This window comes from Antechinus flavipes, chromosome 3 (genome assembly GCF_016432865.1).
Source record: "Antechinus flavipes isolate AdamAnt ecotype Samford, QLD, Australia chromosome 3, AdamAnt_v2, whole genome shotgun sequence".
In the NCBI taxonomy this organism is placed as follows: domain Eukaryota; kingdom Metazoa; phylum Chordata; class Mammalia; order Dasyuromorphia; family Dasyuridae; genus Antechinus; species Antechinus flavipes.
Window position 1 is genome coordinate 600,707,223 of NC_067400.1, and position 19,361 is coordinate 600,726,583.

Below are 19,361 nucleotides of genomic sequence, written 5' to 3' on the forward strand. Positions count from 1 at the left end.
TGCAAAATCTTTTGTTCCAAATTTTTCTTCCTCCCTCCCCCCTTCTTTCCCCTCCCTTAGACAACAAGCAATGCAATATAGGTTAAACACATGCAATTCTTCTCAGCATATTTCCATATTCATCATGCTGTGCAAGAAAAATCAGATCAAAAGGGGACAAAAAACCATAGGAACAACAACAAAAAAAGGTGAAAATAGCATGCTTTGAAGATTAATCATTTCAATTGTTCAGCAGGAGGCTTCATTTTAGGTTATTTTTGTTGGTGTTCTTGTGGTCATTGAGTATATTGTATAATTTGTAGATTTCTCACGAAATTTGATGTGTGTTTATATATATATATATATGTCTAATATTTCAAGTGAAAGATGTCATGGCTGCTATAATCTTTGAGTTGGAAGGGAATTTGGAAGTATACCCGATCCAACCCTTTATTGGTCTGCAGGATAGAGTGGCAAGGTCTTTCATTAAAAGAAAAAGAAGTGTCAAGGACTACATCATCCTAGTCGATATCACCCTGGCCTTGGCCTTGGAACCAAGAAGATATGGATTCAAATCCTATCTTTTATGGGCATCTAGATGGTGAAGTAGAAAGAGACTCATCTCCCTGAATGCAAATCTGGTTGCAGATGCTTCCAAGCTGTGTGACTCTGAGCAAGTCATTCTACCCTATCTGCCTCAGTTTCCTCATCTGTAAAAATAAGCTGGAGAAGGAAATGGCAAATCAACCCAGTGTTTTTGCCAAGAAAACCCCCAAAGATTACACAACATTTTTGGATGCCATTTTCCTCATCCGTAAAATGAGAGGGGTTGGGTTGCATGGTCTCTAAGTCTATACTCCTATGACTTTGTAAGTTTAAATTACATATTCCTAGATACATGCTTTGAGGGGGTGGATTTATTAAATACCTACTGTGTGCTAGGTGCTTGTGAGAAAAAGACAAAAATGAAACGGTTCTTACTCTCAAGGAAATTGCTTTCTACTCATTTTAAGAGATAAGAAAAACAAAGTATCTATTAAGTAAACACTAAGCAAGTTAAGTGTAGGCAGAAATCTGTAATGGCTTCTGGTAACATGAATGGGGGAGAAGAGAAAGGGGAAAAGAACAAGCATTTATTAAGCACCTATTAAAGCAAAGAGCTTTACAAGTATTATCTCATTTGAGTCCCCTTCATGGGGGGAGGCTCCTATTATTCCCATTTAACAATTGAGGAAACTGAGGCAGACAAGATTATTAAGTGTTTTAGCCAGGGTCCTTGAGCTAGGAAGTGTCAAAGAAGTCCCAAAGCTCTCACAACCTGGCTCCTTTCTCACGCTTTATTCCCCTCCAGGAATTCGGCAGTCCGGCAATACAGGCCTATTTATTGTCCCATTTTTGCCTCTTTCTGTATCCTCAGCACCAACACTGTTGGTTGTTGACAGTATTTTATTTTTCCAAATTTTCAAATTTTTCCAAAAACTGGCAAATGCAGTTTTCAATATTCATCTTTGAATGTTCCGAATTTTTCTCCCTCTTCCCCAGACAGAAGCAATCTGATATACCGATTAAACACGTGCAATTCTTCTAAACATGACTCTTATCGGCCCCGTTTGGCGTTTTCTTGACAAAGACATTAGAATGGTTGGTCGTTTATTTTTCCAGTCCATTTTACAGATGATGAAATGGAGACAAGCAGGATTAAGTGACTTGACCAGAGTCACCAGCTAGTAAGGAGCTGAGGTCGGATTTGAACTCGGGGCTTCCTGACTCTGCTATGCCGTCTGGCTGCCCTGGCATATAGTCGGAGCTTAATCGATTGGTTAATTAAATCCATAAGTTAATCAATTGCTTCCTAGAGAGCGTTAGGGTTTGCAGAGCATTCTCCATATGCTATCTCATTTGATTTCCATAATAACTCTGGGAAGTAGTGTTTTTAATAAACCCATTTTACAGAAAAAAACAACTGAGGCACGTTGCAAAGTCTTGAGCAGGGGGTGTCTGATGGTTGAGAAGACGAGACATCATGACTCTAAAGAAGAAACAGCCCCTGCCTTCAAAGGACTTACTTTTAGTAAGGACACACGTTTCCAAATCGGTAAATACTCTCTACGGAAGAAGCGAGGGGGGAGGGGCCCTTGCGTGCTCGGAGAGCATTCCCACCCCCATCTCCCGTTCTTCTTGGAAGAGTCCACAAATCCGGGCTCCCCCTTGCATTCCGCCTCCAATGGAACGTTCCGGCTTCCCGGCGGAGGAAGGAAGGAGGAGGGAAGTATGCACTTCAGGTAACACTAATCGCTCCCCGATCGCCGAGCCCAGGGAGGAGGCGATGGAAATCCAGAGGCTTGATTGAGGGATTGGCTGTGCCTGGATCCTGCGTGCTGGGCGTGCTCGCGGAGGGTTTTGCGCCTGCGCGGTGCTCGGCGGTCTCTTTCTGGCTCCTCGATCGCCATGGCGCCCGTGGTTAGTATCGCGCTCCGTGCGCGGCCTTCCCTGCGGGCCGCCCCGCGCTCGCTCTTGAGCTCCCGGGGCTGCGGTCCGACCCTAGCCCTAGTTGGGGGGTGGGTGGGGTGGGAGATCGGGGCCAGGCACAGCCGCCTTCGCCGCCGCCGGCTCCGCCTCGGCGCCGTCCGGTTGCTGCACGCTGCTTGGGGAGGAGGCCGAAGTCGGGGCCTGGCGCCCGGAGGGGCTCGGGGCGGGCTTGGGGCCCGCTGCCCGCGAGCGCCAGCTTCTTTCCGGCTCTCTGGGCCCCCAGCCCTGGTGTGGCCTTAGTCTCTGTTCCCGGGGTCTCACCTTACCTCTTCGTGAGCAGCGGAGCCGGGGCGGGGGGGAGGGGGACGTCCCGGGCATACCACCTGGCCACCGCCCCTGCTTCCCTTGGGTGGGTTCAGCGGCGGGACGTGGGGTCCGAGGTTCCCAGTAGTCCTAAGGCGACTTCTAGGCTGATCATCAAACTTCTGAGCCTCAGTTTCCCTCTCTGAAAATGGGGAGAACTGCCGCTGGAACGGCGGCGGCCGTGTTTGAGAGAAGAAGGAAGTCTTGCAAACTGCTAAGCGTGTGAAGACGCGGGCTTTCGAGGTTCGGGGACTTGAGTGACTGCGAGCCCAGTTCATTAACGGGGGTCCCTTCTTCCGTGACGGAAGCCTGTGTGTGGCCGAAGGGCCCGAGCGAAGCCGGGAGGACCTGGGTTCGAGTTCCACCTCGTGCCTCGTAGACTTGGCCCGTCCCTGCCTTCCCTCTCGGGCCTAATTCCAGGCCCTGAGCTTTAGACTTGGAGCTTCTGGGGGGCAGGGGCTGTACTTGGGTCAGTTTTTGCATCCCTCCCCCCAGAGCTCTATACAGCTGAGTGAGTGAGTCTGTGAACACATGGCAGGCGTCAGTTTCTTTCGGTCACGGGAGGAGTTCAGTTTCTTGTCGGTAGGGTTGCTAGTACCGTCCTACCTTCATAGACTGAGTGAGGAAGCTCGACTTTTTTGATGGGAAATTCTAAAAGAAAATCACCACTTTTACGATAGCATTTGAGAGTTACTGGGTTCGAGGCATATTCTCCGTAGTTGTCGATTCCAGTCTTTGTATCTCTCATTTGATAGTTGTGTGACAAACAAGGCACTAAACCTTCTCATATATCCTCAAAGATTTTGTTCCTCTGTAAATGCATGGAAATTTGGAATAGACCTCTCCAAGTCTTTAGCATTTTGTGCTTCCAAAACCGGTGGTCTTCAAGCACTGTAACTATTCAGGAACAGTGTAATTTTGTGAAAAGTGTTATTTAGCCTCCTTTTTCTATTCTGATTTGCAAAAGGGATAACACCCCCTTTTCCTCAGGGTTGTTGTGAAGATCAAATGAAATAATTATGAAGTGTTTAGTACAGTCTTTGGCACATAGTAATTGCTGTATAAAATTAGCTGCTATTATTGTGTAGGGAGCTTAGGGAAAGAATTTTTTCCTTAGTCTTTGAGCGTGTGGTAGCCTTGCTAAGTTTCTATTTTGAATGTTTTAAGAGTTGAGTAATTGCAGTGAGTGTTGGGGTAATACTATATATAATTGGTTGCTTAGGGGACTCCTGATTAAAGATTAACCCTATTTAAAAGGTAGAATGTCTTTAAGAAGGGTATTGGAGATAAAAATATAAAACTTGGCCTATCTCTCAATTCTAAAATTGTTCAGTACCTACTGTGTACTAGTCACTGGAAGTGTAAAGATGCAAACAGGATAGCCCCTGCAGTTTAGGGGTGGGGTGAGAGTACAAGATAAATCTCAATGGTATACACATCAGGAAATTACTACAGATAGGAGAAAAGTTAAACAGTGACCAGATTCAAGGAGGGAGAGATCTCTTAGAGCATATGAGAGGATTAAAATAGGTTGCTGCAAATTTCAGAACTACATGCTGGGAAAGGAGCAAGAAATCACAGTCATGAGGTCTTAGAAATAACACTCATAATTTAGTATTCAAAGTATACAGAGTAAAAATATAATTAAGTTCAGGAACGATTTGATTAAATCCAGGCACTTATTTCTATGCCAGCAACTTTTAGGCCATGACCCTCTACTTACAGACAATATTTGTGTTTTTCTGCAGAAGAAATCAGTGATGAAGGGCGGCAAAAAAAAGAAGCAAGTCCTCAAATTCACCTTGGATTGTACCCATCCTGTGGAAGATGGGATTATGGATGCAGCTAATTTTGTAAGTTACACTCCTGAAACTATTCATTTTTTAAATGATAATAAACTTTGCCATAGTTTTGTAAGTATAGGTGTGGATTGCATTCTTGAAATGACTTTAAGAAGGGTCAAGAATCTTTAGTTAGAAACTTTTGAAGACGGGAGAAAAGGTATTTCGTTAGCTAATTTCTAGACTTTGCTTGTCTGAATGTGATGACTTCAAGCCTTATCATAGGATTAGCATCTCAGATTTGGAGGTGAAGTGGATAGTGTCTGGTTTGGAGTCAGCAAGTCTCATCTTCTTTAGCTCTGATCCTGGCCTTAGACACTTTCTGGCTGGGCAACCTTGGTCAAATTAGCTTTACCCTGTTTGCGTCAGTTTCCTCTTCTATAAAATGAGTTGGAGAAGGAAAAGGCAATCTACTCTAGTATCTTTGCCAGGAAAGCTCCAGTTGATGTGGGACATGACTGAACAACATGGAGATACTGAAACTTTGAAGAGTTCACTGTATTTGACGATTTGTTTTTAGATTTTGGAGTGCATTTTGGTATCTTCTGAATTAAAATATAATTGCCACCTTGGGTTAAATTCTTTTGATCTCTTTTTGAACTAGCTTCTTTCAAGTGCTAAATTATTTGGGTTTCTGTTTTGCTTTTTCTTCTTACCCCCATGAAAATCCTGTAGAAATGGAATCCATTTCTGCTTTGTGAGGCTACTAATCAGCTCTTTGGTCTTTCTTTGCTTTCAGCACTTAATTGGTGAGGAGAGCTCACATATAACATTGTTTGGAGAAGATTCCCTAAAAACCTTTTTCCTCCCAAATGTCCTTTTGTATTTTTAGCTCACCAATCTCGGGGGATTCACCTAGTGTTATAAAGAAAATATAGCAAAAATATTTGTAAAAGCAAGATTCCTAATCCCCGATTTTTGAGCGATGCTTTAAAGAACACAATTGGTATAGTTCCTTGTAGTTTGTAGAATGTCTGAATCAAGAGCCTTAAAACCCATTTCATCCAAAAAGCTCTATGCCATCCAGACAAATGGTCATCCAGAGTGAGGAAGCAGTGGCACAGTGGTTTAGATGCTGGGGTTTAAATCCAGGGCTCTGCCAGCTATCCCAGCCAAGTCACCAGTCTCTGGGTCAACTGTCAGATGAGGGGGGTTCATCTAGAAGAATTAAGGTTGCTTTCACGTCTCATACTATGCTCTTTATGGAAAGATCGTTCCCTTTTTAGCTCTGACTTTTTTTTCCCTGAGGTAATTGGTGTTAAGTGACTTGCCCAGAGTCACACAGCCAGGAAATGTGAAGTGTCTTAGACCAAATTTGAACTCAGATTCTCCTGACTTCAGGGCTGGTACTCTGTCTACTTCGCCAACTAGCTGCTTCCAGCTCTAGCTTCCAGATTTTCCTTTTGCTCTGGTCTCTTTCCCCTTGTTCAGATCCATTTTTTCACTGCCCTTTTGCTCCTACTTTCCCTCATTCTCTTTTTGTTCTTTTTAGTTTTCATTCCTTGGCTTTTTCCTTTCTCCAGACATGACCTGGTCTTCTCTGTGTTTGAAAAGTCTTTGCTCAGCTCAACCAAATTCCTGGGAAGGTGTGTGTCTGTACTTCTTGCCTCCATTTCCTTGTCTTCTATGTCCTTGAGTACTTCCAGAGTTGTTATGAGGATCAAATGAGATAATATTTGTTTTTTGTGGTTTTTAAAAAATTTTAATAGCTTTTTATTTTTCTAAATATATGCAAAGATAAGGTACCTTTGTAAAACCATATGTTCTAAATTTTTCTCCCTTCCCCCTTTCCAAGACAAAAAAAGCCAGGTCAAAAGGCGAAAGGGAAAAAAAAAAAACTCAAGCAAACAAATAACAAAATAGCTGAGAGTACTATGCTGTGATCCACATTCAGTCTCCATAGTCCTTTCTTGGGATACAGATGGTATTTTCCATTTCAAGTCTATTGGAATGGTCTTGAATCAGCTCATTGTTGAGAAGTCAGGTCCATCTCAGACGATCATCACATAATCTTGTCGTTGCTGTGTACAATGATCTCCTGGTTCTGCATCAGTTCTTGTAACAATCTCCAGGCCTTTCTGAAATCACCTTGCTTTATAGAACAGTATTACATCATATTCATTTATCATAACTTATTCAGCCAATGAGCATTCACTCAGCTTCCATTTAAGAGGTAATATTTGTAAAGGGGCTTTGCCCTGCCTGACCTATAGTGGGTGCCCAATAAATGCCTATTTCCTCCCTTCCCTGCTCACCTGCCACTGAGGATGCCTGGCTTTCTTCAAAGGCCAGTTGAAGTTCTGTTTCCTATTGAAGGTCTTTTCCTGATCTTCCCTTTCCACTCCTCCTCTCCATGTGTTAATGCTTTCTCCCTCTTTGGATTGCTTGGTGTATAGGTACTTCCTCTTGGCGGAGGTGACGAGAGTATGTGCAGATCAGGGAATGGGGGGTGCTGTGACTGCATCTGTCCTGAGCAACTGTCAAGGCTTTTCTTTTTTTTGTTGGTTAATTGGTTTTTTGTGAGGCTTTGGGAGTTTTAAGTGACTTGTCCAGGGTCACACTCGTAAGAGTCAAGTGTCTGAGGCACTGAGGTCCTCCAGACTCCAGGTGGGTGTTCTGGCTCCTCCTGCACCACCTAGCTGCCCATGTTCCATTTTTGATTCCTGTTGAGCTTGTAGTCCACTGAATTCCCAGATTTTTTTTCAGATGAATGATAAGCATAGCTATAATTTACTCCATATTTTTTTTTTTTTTGTGAAGTTGATTTTTAAAACCAAGTTTAAGGCATTGCCTCCACCCTTCTGTCACTTTTTGTGTTTAGTTGCATGTCATCTATAGTGTAAATGTGATGAGCATCACTGAAGTCATTGATAAAAATGACAAATGTCTTGGGAGGCAGGGGTGTGTGTATCCCCAAGATACTCCTACATACTAGATATCAAACTATTATTCAGCATTCCCTGGCTCTTCAACCAGTAATTGTGTGATGGTTTACCTTTCATCTTCATGAAGGTAATGTAAGAAACTTTAGCTCATGCTTTCTGGAAATCTCTAATTCTCTCTTCCAGTCTAGTAAGAATCTTGGCGTGACCTGCTCCTCATGAAACAGCAGCTGCTCACTTATTTAGATAGCCATTAACAACCTTGAGATGCGTCAGTATTTGACCTGGAGTCAGTGATACTTTGTAGGGTTCAGTCTGTCTCCTATTTTTGATAATTAGAATATTGTTTACTTTTTTTCCCATTTGATGCTAGTTTGGGAATCATGTGCACTGTAATTTCCTAGGATGGACATTGAATTAGGTGACTTGAATTTACTATTGTGGTGTGATTGATGTGATTTTTTTTTTTTTCTGTCTTGTGTAATGAACTTTATTAATTGTTTTTGTTGTGGCTTTTCTCTTTGGCAGAAAAATTAGAAGCAAAATAAGAGCTGAAGAGGTCTTTTCTCTGTTCTGTCCATCTTTGGCTGTGGTTGCATGTCTTTTTTGATCATTTTCACATTCCCTCACCCACCTACCCCCAATAGTTTATGAAAAAACCCAATCCTTTTTGAGGGCACATGGGCCTTAATGTACTAGGACCATCGTATGTGGTCGAGTAGCTCATTTTACACTCTTGAAATTCTGATGCCTTTCCTAAAGGACCCGATGATGGATTCTTCTGCATCCTTTCCTTGCTTGCAGGTTCTCTTGTCTTTAAAGCTTGGGGGTAGTTGATCAATAATAACTTTGTTGTGTACCTACAAGATACATGCTCCCTTCTTTGTGCTTGGAGTTCTTTTTGTTTATAACTTGTAATGATAACATAAAAAGTATTTGTAAAAACACTTTACATGTCTTAAAGTGCTATAATAAAGCTACCTAGTATTATTTGAACTGCTACTTTGTTCTCTGTGTATTACAATGCAATTGCTTTTTCCCCACAATGATTCCTTGTTACAGTTGAGGATTCACCCTTGACCTAGTTGTTTGTCTTGAGCCCCATCCCGTTACCTTCCTTGTGATGACTGCTTTCCATCTAGCTGAATAATTCCTTTGGCCTGTGCTTCTAAGTGGCTTGTTCATTCCTGTATTCCCATTTTAACCTCGATGTTATTGCAGTATTTCTATGCCATCAACACTAAGTCTAAGTCTATCCTGTACTGTAATATTTGTAAGTGGTAATTGTGTTGTTGTGATGAAAAATCACGCTGTCCATTTCTTCTGTACTTTGTGAATCTGTGATGATCCTCTTGGTGTGAGTTCCCCTCCCAGGGAACTTTCAGGTTAGATTTTAATTGCAAATCTCCATAGCATTAGTATCCCTCATTCATCTTTGGTAGTGACTTAGTGCTAAATTTTCCTCCCACATGTTCTAGGAGGTGAAAACATAACCCTCATGGAAGTTGCAAGAATAATTTCAGTGCTATTGGTTTTATTTATAAATTATACCAAAAACTGTAAATTCATATTTGTATTGTAAATATTCCTTTATGGTCATAATTGTATTTTTTGGGTCTTGGAATTTGGACCTCTCGGGATTTTAGGGATTGCAGACAATCACTGTTTTTTTTTGTGAAAAACCAGGAGGATCCTAATTGCTTATGGATGCATTTTCCTTACATTTAGAATCTAGAGAGAGTTGAAATGGTAAGAGGGGGGTGGGGGGGAGGTGAGCCTGCTGTGCAGCTGGACGCTCTCACCAGGCCCTCTCTGGGTTTTACAGGAGCAGTTTTTACAAGAACGAATCAAAGTGAACGGAAAGGCTGGCAACCTTGGCGGCGGAGTCGTAACCATTGAGAGAAGCAAGAGCAAGATAACCGTGACGTCAGAGGTTCCATTTTCTAAAAGGTGAGAGGGTGGCTGTTGGTGGAGGAAGTGAGAAAGTGGGGCCTGGACACAGGAGGGCCCCAGGGCCCAGGCTGGTGGGAGTGGGAGAGGAAGTGCTTTGCCAGAAGAGTAAGTGGAGTTACAGTTGGGCGAGGTGTTAATCACCACCGCCATGGGATTAAAGGAGACAGTCATTTTGCCTCAGACTTGTCAGATCTCCCTCTATGAGCACTTCATCTCAGATGAGCAGTTTCTTACCTGTAAGATGGAGCCCATGCACCTGGATGCAGTGCCTATCTACTGGATTTATCAAGGACATACAAATAGAAAGTGACATCATAGCTTCTAAGCTTTGGGGAGGCAGCAAAACCTTGTAGATACAGGTGGTCTCTTCAGGGAAGCTTGTACTAAAATCATAAGAGCTACCAGATGCCTTTTTTAGCAATTTCATTGGAAATGTAAGCTTTCCCCAGTGTTTCAGGATAAATTGGAACAGTTTAGGGATTTATCTTTGATCCTTAAAATTGAATTTTCAGTGCCTTGAGTCTAGTCATATGGAACTCAGGTTAAATGTGGGAGCCTTAGGACTAGGACACTCAAATTTTAAAATGTATCTTCATGTTTGCCTCTGGAGATAAGTCTTTCTTAGATGAAAGTAACATTGGTTTTTGCTGTTTAAGGAGTATCAGTTACTTGGTTACATTGAGTTGATATTTTCTCTCTGAACACTAAGTAGGAAGCTCTTGAATTTACTTTCATCTCCAGCTAAACTCTGGCTAATAGTTTTCCTTTGCACTCAAAATCAGCTACCCATCTGGATCCAGGGAGTCTCCTATGTTTATTCTGAAAGAAAAGTACATAGAAACACAGAGCCTTAGGAAATGGCAGGGCTTCTTGTCCCCATCCCCTGCTTCTAGGTAGCCTGTACAAAAATTCTTCCAGTATGGTGAATGTGCAGTGCATTTCTATTCAGTGCCCTTAGAATGTCAGGAAAAGTATCTAGAGAATTCTTCACTTATTCAAAGTTTTAACACCTTCTCTCCCTTTGCTACAGAAAAAGTTTTCCTGTATATTTAATCTAATTCTTTCTCTACTTTAAACCCATCTCAGTTTGTTTCTAGAGGGAAGGAAAATTGATTAATCCAGGGATCCATGCATTCTTGATCTTTTCTTATATATTTTTTCTCTTACTAACCATCTTAATTTCTTGAAACATCTTTTCTGTTTTCTAACTTTTTTATTATTCCTTCTCACCCTGCTCTGGTAGAGTGTAGGAAGAACCTTGTCAAGATGTAGAAGATAGTAGCAAGAGTATATGTAGCAGTAAAATGTAGTGCCCTGGAGCTAAGACTACTATTTGTTCAGTGTTTCTATTTAGGAATTTAATTGGGTGATGATTTTTAAATTTCCTGGCTTAGTGTGGGTGATTTTCTTTTCCACTGTGTGTAGGTGTGTGAAAATCCTTTATCCCAGTGACCTTTTGGGGCTTAACACATATTTTAAAAACTCTCATCAAATAATAGAAGAATCCTGGCTAAGATCCAGAGTGGAAACTAGATGTCATTTCACTAGAGGGTAACCCATTAAAATGGCTACAAATCCTTTTTTTCCCCCTCATTGTAATGGTTGGCATTTTATGATTGGACACAGAAATCCATTTGTTACTTTTTAGAGACTAACTTAAAAGGCAAGAAAAGTGAACACCAGTAGGCATATGCACAGTGAATAATAGTGACTTATTTAAGGGCACTGGTGGAATGAGATTAGCAATTAGGCCAACTGATTGAACTTCCAAATAAATTCACTCTCAAGAGATGAAGTATCATTTTAGGGCGATAGCCTTTTTCTATTTTTAATTTTTCAATAGTATTTTATTTTTCCAAATATATGTAAAGATAGTTTTCAGCATTCATTTTTGTAAGACTTTTGTGTTTCAAATTTTTCTCCTTCCCTGCCTTACCTCCCCCTCCCCAAAACAGCAAGCAATCTGATAAAGGTTAAATATGTGCAAATTTTTGAAACATTTCCATATTTGTCATGTACAAATAAATCAAACTGTGAAAGGAAAAAACTATGAGAAAAAGAAACAAAAGAGATAATACTATGCTTCTATCTGCATTCAGTCTCCATAGTTCTCTCTAGATGTGGATGGCATTTTCCATCTCGGGTGTATTGAGATTGAAGGGTTGATAGTCGTAAGAGAAGAGCTATATGTGATACTATTTAGGAGATAACTCAGTGTTGATTTAAAAAGAATTCTGTATTTTATTTTCCCCACAATTATATGTAAAAAGTTTTTCAGACCCACCCTCCCTCCTTCCCCACTTCCTGCATTGAGAGGGAAAACAGTTCAATATAGGTTACACGTGTAGTCATTCAGAACATATTTCCACATTAGTCATTTTTGTGAAAGAAAACAAAGACCCCCACAAAACAATAACATTTCATATTAGCCATTTTTGTGAAAAAACAAAGACCCCCACAAAACAAAACAATAACGTTGACTCTTGCAAGAAAATTCAGAGTAAGGGAGATAAGCTATCTTGGAACTTTTTGGAAAATGGAGTTAGAGACATTAATATTGTATATTTGTTTCTCAGCTTGAGATCATGACATATCCTTGCAGCAATCCCTAAAAGTCATGTAAGAGTTATTCTCTGTTAGATGGACAACTCTTCTTGGCTTTATTCTTATTAACTACTATTCATATTACTGCTGCTTGGGCCCCATACATGGGGAGTGCTTGAAACCAGTCCTCAGATTCTCTGCTCTCCATGCAAGGTGGGAAAGACAATGAGCCTTGGGTCTGGGTGTTGGCCTGTGTGGTGAGTGTGTTGGAAGGGAGGCCTCTTTTGTGGCCTGCCATGTGGCCTAGTCACTGAGCATCCTCTCTCTGCAGGTATTTGAAGTACCTGACAAAGAAATACTTAAAGAAGAACAATCTTCGGGATTGGCTCCGAGTGGTGGCCAATAGCAAGGAGAGTTACGAATTACGGTACTTCCAGATCAACCAGGATGAAGAGGAGGAAGAGGAAGAGGATTAAACCCTCTTGGGTCTGGAAACCTTTTGTATATGGTCTTGAATAAAACTTGAACCAAAGTGGTGGTTATCCTTGTCTTTCTGCACTGTGGATTGTACAGGATACTGGAAACAATTGGAAAGGGCTTTGGTTGGGCTGCTGTGCACTCATCAACATTGAGCTGCTTCTTCTTGGGGATTTCAGTTTGGAATGTAACAGTGCCAAATTGGAAGTGAAAAAAAAAGTCATTTAAGGGACCTGAGGCAAATTCTGACTGCTTTGAACAGGGGCCTTCTGCTTAGAAGAAGGCAGTTAAAGATTTGAGCCCTTCCGCTTAGTGACTTTGGAGGAAAGTATTTCCCTTAATTAATAAATCTTGTCTGTCTCTTTCCTCAAGGAAATTGATATACAATTGAAACAAAGCTGGGGGCTCTTAGTTCATTAAAAAAAACCAAAACCAAAAACAAAACAACCAAGAGTTGATTTCCCTTTGAGGCCCTTTAAATCAGATTGGAAACTTAAAAGTACTTAAAAAAAATTCCTGGGGCATTTGGCTGAAATACTGAATTTTTTGATGGAAAAATTAGACCTGGACAGGAAGCTGCTTTGAATAGCCCTTTTCCTATCCAAAGTAAAAGACAGTCCATTATCTTGAATGACAATCTGTCCTGCAGAATGGGGCATGGGGTGTGACAAAAATATGATTTGAATGGAGTAAGTCTGTACAAGGATATATTAGTCAATAGCCATTGTTGGAAAAATCCTCGTTATTTTTGCTGTTCAGCTGCAGACAGTGGCCTCCAGCAGGGGGAGCCAGAGATAAGGAACAGGCTTGTTTTTACCCAACCATAATGGTGGTCTACACTGGGTAGACCAGTGGCAAAAAAAAAAAAAAATACTTGTTGATAGAGTGTGGGCAACTAAGAACTGTTAAGAGGAAGCAATTCCTACCAGGCTGGCTCTAGAATAAAAACTGACAAATTGCCCTCCGAGTTGGCAAACTTCAGGTACTAGAATAAAGCCTGTGTTCTTGGGGAGGAGAATGAGATAATTTGTCTCTAATTCGATTTTCAATTTGCTATGTTAAATTAGAAATGGGGAAGGGATATAATTGAAGTTCTAATGACATTGCAGTGAGGCAGAGAGCCACCTTGAGATAGACTCAAAGATGCATTTTCCAAGTATTTTGGGGAACAGTTCTGCTGGAGCTCTCTCCTGTTTACAATTAAGGGTATTTGGATGTGTAACACTCCCAATGTCTGCACCCAATTTCCCTGGCTCAGCAGGATGGTTGGAGGTGGTGGGCCCGTAGCCAGGAATCAGCTGAGACTAGCTCTAGAATAGACTCACCTGGGAGGGGTCCAACTTTAGCCTCCTACTTGTGGGTTGAAGCAATCATGTGAAAGCTTGGTATTTGGACTTGAAGAAAATTTCCCCGGACAAATTTGTTGCTATGTAAATAAATGTCCCTGAAAAACTGTTCCTGTAGCCCTCCTCTGTAATAAGAGAAGGATCTCCCCAACTTAGAGAGTCTGGGTCATTCTTTAGAGTGGCACGGGGATTATATGTGGGATTATATTTGTTACACTTATTAAATTGCATTAAATGTTAGATGTGAGAGTATAGCCTGTTCCAGGGGTCATCCATCTACCCGAGAAAGCACTGTCTGCAGAGGATTCTAGTGAGGTTGTAAAAAGTTCTGGGTTGAAAATTGGCTACTAAGAATTTTAAAAATTAAAGCTCATCCCAGATTTTTAAACTTGTATAAGACTTAAGTTCATTGATTTTTTTAAAAAAAAGATGCTTTTTTGAGCTCTTGTAATGAGGCATTTGATCATATTTTATATTAAAGTGGCTAATGTGGCTATGGTTCTTGTGCGAGGACTATTTTTTTTAAAAGACCTGACTGTTTTTTTTTTTTTGTTTTTGTTTTTTTTGCTGTTTGTTTTTTTACATTACACTCATTTCCCAGTATAATCTAAGCCAAGTCTATCTTACAGTTTGTGTGTTACTCCATACTGGGATTTGGAGTTAGAAGTTCCTCAGTTCAGACCATGGTTGGGCTATTTACTGCTTATGTGGCTTTGGCAAAAACATTTAACCTGTGAGAACTCAGAGATCATGATTTCTTCCCATCCCTTCATTTTAAAGATGAAGAAAGTGAGACACGGAGAAATTGTAAGTCGCCTAACAATTACATAGCCAGGAAACAGCAAATCTGTGTCCAGAGCGATTTCTCTATAACTGTTAAATGCGATTTGGGTTTGTGATCTCAGAGATGCCTTTCCGCTCCAACTCTGTGACTGACTTCTACTGAGGAGATGGGGTGGCTTTCACTATCATGTTCAATCATGATCCAGGATTGGTCATTGCAATTCCATTTTGAATTTAGCTGCCTCTTTTAATGTCACTTAAATTTCCTTTGATGCCTTTTGCATTCCCCCCATGAATCTCCCTGTCCTATTGAGCCCTCCCATATACCAACATTGAAACAGACATAGTGACCACATCAGTATAAACCTCATCTCACAACCATATTCCCCCGAGCTTTCGATTTAGTGGAGGGAAGGGGCTTCGACCGTTAATTCTTCAGGATGTAAATTGATTTGACTTTTGCACTTAATTTGCCTTGTTTTTAGTTTTTGTAGTCATTGTCTATATTCTCATACATTGTTTTTTCTTTATTCATAGCAAGTTTTCCCACATTTTAAATTTCTATTTAAAATTTCTTATGGCACTTGTAATACTCCATCACGTTCATATGACAACTTGTTCCCTTGTTCAGTTGTTCCTCAGATGATGGGTATCCACTCTTGTTTCAAAGCTTTGCCACAATAAAAGGTACAGTTATGAATATTTTAATGCCTGTGGGACTCTTCCCATTTGGCTCTGACTCCTGGGTATATGCTCAATAGCAGAATCACAAGGTTACTGTGTAGGGAGAGTTTAGTGACTTTCTTTAACTGATTATTTATTGGTCTCTACAGCAACCGAAATCCAATCCCCTGGAGTTATCCAAATATTTCTTCTTCAAGTGAGTATGTGATAGGTTACATTTTTTCTGAAAGTGACATTTGTCCATCCTGATTCAGTGCCTGCCATGTGTTGGACATTTCCTTTTTTGTGGTTGTGAGACGGGTGCTAACAAATTCTTGATAGTACTTCTTATTTACTTTCTCCTCGGTACTTGGATTTGCTAAAATCACTTGAACATTGGATTTACTGGGTCTCCCAGTAGAGAGGCTGCAGGATCACTTTGCTTGCTTTACATTGATTTTTAGTTGGACTCGTGAGGTACCACTGCCCATAAGAATGAAAATCTAAATTGTGATTTTCAATTGCTAAAGCTGAATTTTAGACCATTTTTTTTGGAGATGCTGCTCTCCCTATCTGATTGACTAGCATGTGATCCTGCTTGGTTTGAAATACACAGGAGCATTATAGACCTGAGTTAAATGAATTCATAATTTAAAATGTTCAGGGTTGTCAACGTTGGCTGTAAAATACTTCTTCACTGTGGATGTTACAAACATTGGACATCACTTGAGTGATAACATCCTGAAATGCTGATTTCCATCTAGAAGTTCTTAAAGCTTAATATTTGTTCACTCTCAGCCTTCAAGCTCATTTTTCTGAGTGTCCCTTTTCAAGTATCAAAGGAAAGGGTTGTTTTTTTCCCCATAGGCACCAAACAGCATGATGGTAATTCTAAAGAAAAAGCTTCCACATATCAAAACATCCTCTCATGTTATAGAATTTACCGTCCCTTTCAAAACCAAAAGTTATTTTTAAGGCCCATTACACAGTTTACCCCGTGTAACCTGGGTGCCAGGGATTGCCTACTCAGATTTGTACTTCCTGGATGACTCAGTATAGACTTGTGCTTATTTGTAGAATCAATGAACAAAATGGAAAAAAAAGTGATAAACGAATGAAAATACAAATTTATGAATTTCGCAAAGGGTTAGATTTAGAGTCATGTCTCTGAATGTTGCTTTTTGAGTCTTAATGACTTGGTTTTGAGTCAACAGGCTATTGGGCCACATTGGGTTCTCTGGTCAGGTTACATCTAAAGTAGTCATTTTAGTTCTGGCCCTCATGTTTTGTTAAAGACATTGACAGACTGGAGGATACAGAAGTAGGGTGATGAGGGTGGCAAGGGATTTTGAAGCCATGCCAGGTGGGATCATTTAAAGGAATCGACTGATGTGGAGAGGACGGGCTTCATGTTCTGGTTTTCAAATCTTTGAAGGTGCCCAGGTCAAAGAGGGCTAAGACTGTTTCTGCCTGTCTTTGGGGGCAGCACTACCCATAATCCCAGGAACCTGCAGAAAATAGACTGAAGACTGATATAAGATGACTGTCCTCATGCTTCTTCCAGCTTGACACACATGATTTTTGTGAATTTTTCCCTTTTTAGTTTATTGAAAGTGTGAGAAAGACATTTTTCATTCTAGGCCCTGCTGGCCATGCAAAGGACAGTAAAGCATACCACCCTCAGCTAACTTTTGCAGCTTGTGGCATAGTTGGGAGATTCAAGGCCACTCTACATAAATAGTATATGGATCACAAAGCTAAGAAGTGGAAAATTGAGTTCTCTGCCTCTTCCTTTGTGATTCAAAAGTGTACCACCTGAATAACTTGTGCCTCAGTTTCCTTATCTGCCAAATGGAAGTAACTTTTGCTTTATCTACCCTATAGAGATTGTGAGAATCAAATGAGGGAAATTTGCTATTATTCAATTAGATAATTAGGGGAAATAAGCATTTATAGAGTATCTGGCTTGTGCTGAATACTAAGTGCTTTACAAATATTCTCATTTTATATCTTCACTACAACACTGCACAGTGGGTGACCTGTTGTGATGGAGTCATGGAGTTTTTATAAGTGGTTTGCCTAGGGGTCACACAGCTAAAAGTGCCTGAGGCTGGACTTTACCAATAAGAGCACCTTAGCATCTGGCATCAAATGTAGTCTTGGCCTCTTCCTCTGTGACTTTGTTCACCTTTAAAATGAAAAGTGTGTGAACATCCCATAAGGTCTCTTCCAGCTCTTGACCTTTGATCCTCTGCTGTACCAACCCTAGAATTAATAGAGCTGGCAGAGGCCTTGCAAGCCTTCCACCTTTCCTACTTGAAGGGAACTGAAGGCTGAATCATAGTTGATTAGTGGCAGCAACAGACTCCAAAGCCAGGTCTGATCATTCCATGGCCCCATGCTGGTTCCATTGGTTTCTGTTGTTCTAGTAAACTAGGGAATCTGGCTACATTTGACTGCCCCCATGTAGCACCTTGGCTATAGGAAAGACTGAATGTGTCCCTTAGAGAACTTGGAGAAACTGCTGAATGGAAGGGGAGGCTTTGGTTTTTAGGCCTTTGATTATTTCACTGCCTTTGAAGGGGCGAAGCACTTTAGAGCATCAAGATGATCGACTGGAAGTGCTATGTGGACATTAGGGCTAGCCCAGGAATATGGGGTTTGTATCCCAGAGATGTAATTAATGCAAGGTGAAATTATTCAGGGTTCAAGGAGAATTTTTAAAAAGAGAAAATTTTTTGTGTGTTGTGGCTACTTTCTGGCAATGTTTTCCTCCCCCTACAAAAATAACCTTTTCTAATGGTGATCTGTGCTTAATCCAAATTCCTTGATACATTGGTCAGATCTGATGACGTGTACCTCATTCTGCATTTCCCATCTCCTACCTTTCTGCTGAGAGGATTTGTCTTCACTTCTTTTAACCTCCATGTAAAAATCCTGCTTTTCCAGACCCTCTTTACTACTGGTGCCCCCATTTTGGGAAGATCTCCACTTCTCCCCATTCAACTGTGAACAGCTGTGAACAAGTTGGGACTGTTTGTGTGTTTGTTGGTATCCCTAGTGCTTATCCCTTTCTGCCTGGCTTTGGGGCAGCATTACCCATAATCCCAGGAACTTGCAGAAAATAGACTGAAGGTCTATTTTCTACTTAACACAGTGCCCGGCACATCATCCACTTAATACCCATTGATTTGTTGACTCTTTTGAGTCCTAATTGAGCAGAATTCCAGTCTTCAATTTCCTTTACATTAATGTGATCATTGTGTCATCTCTTCTTAGTCTTTAATTACTTTGCTCATTCCAGTGTTCTCAGATTTCTTTGAATTCTTCATATTTGTCATTTTTATGTCAAAATGTCAGTTTTTTTTTTTAATCATCCCTCAATTAATGGACACCGCTTTCCAAAAAACATTTATCATACATATTTGCAAAGCCCTGTGCTAGGGATTAAGGTATAGAAATGAAATGAAAAATTTCTTATTAAAAAAAGAAAATCCTGTCAGTGAATTCTTAGAAAAAAGAGCATATCAGAATGGGTAGAGAGCTGCCTGACTTCAGTCAGGAAGAGCCAGGTTCTGGACATCCCTGTAAAGTCTCTTCCAGTTCTAGATCTTTGATCCTGTACTGTACCAACCCTAGAATTATAGCGCTAGCAGAGACCTTGAAGTCCTCCCCCTTGACATCCTGGCTGTGTGACCCTTAGCAAATCACTTGACCCAAGTCAGCTATCAGTTTGTTAATCACCTGCTCTGTGTCTAGCGTTATTCTTAAGTGCAGAGGATACAAAGAAATATATAGTGAAGTCAGGAACACAAGGTGAAAATTTGTTTATAATCCAATTGGGAATATAATGCACATGTGTAATATACATATAGATCCTTCATCTGCTAGTTTTACAACTGTTAAATTTTGCTTTAGCCTAACCTAGCCTATTAAAGTGTTGGAAGTCTTAGCTACTCTGTGATCACTTCCACAGTTAATGATATATTTTATAACTGAACAGGAGTCAAAGGCAATCTCTTAGGCTTGGAATGTTATTCTATTTACTTTTTAAAAAATCA

The 19,361-nt window shown here is 40.7% G+C and overlaps 1 protein-coding gene across 1 annotated transcript; it reads left to right on the top strand.

Moving 5' to 3' along the window:
* Positions 1 to 2,334: 2,334 nt before the first annotated feature.
* RPL22 (ribosomal protein L22) lies at positions 2,335 to 12,563 on the top strand. Its single transcript, XM_051988707.1, has 4 exons — positions 2,335 to 2,439; positions 4,560 to 4,664; positions 9,360 to 9,484; positions 12,363 to 12,563. Exons 1-4 carry the CDS (start codon positions 2,428 to 2,430, stop codon positions 12,505 to 12,507), a joined length of 387 nt encoding a protein of 128 aa, XP_051844667.1. The 5' UTR covers positions 2,335 to 2,427; the 3' UTR covers positions 12,508 to 12,563.
* The last annotated feature ends 6,798 nt before the right edge of the window (positions 12,564 to 19,361 follow it).

Excerpts from the sequence above, each read along its gene's own strand:
- RPL22 (XM_051988707.1), top strand. Across the intron at positions 4,665-9,359 it reads TTATGGATGCAGCTAATTTT|GAGCAGTTTTTACAAGAACG; the intron begins GTAAGTTACACT and ends TGGGTTTTACAG. Across the intron at positions 9,485-12,362 it reads GAGGTTCCATTTTCTAAAAG|GTATTTGAAGTACCTGACAA; the intron begins GTGAGAGGGTGG and ends CTCTCTCTGCAG.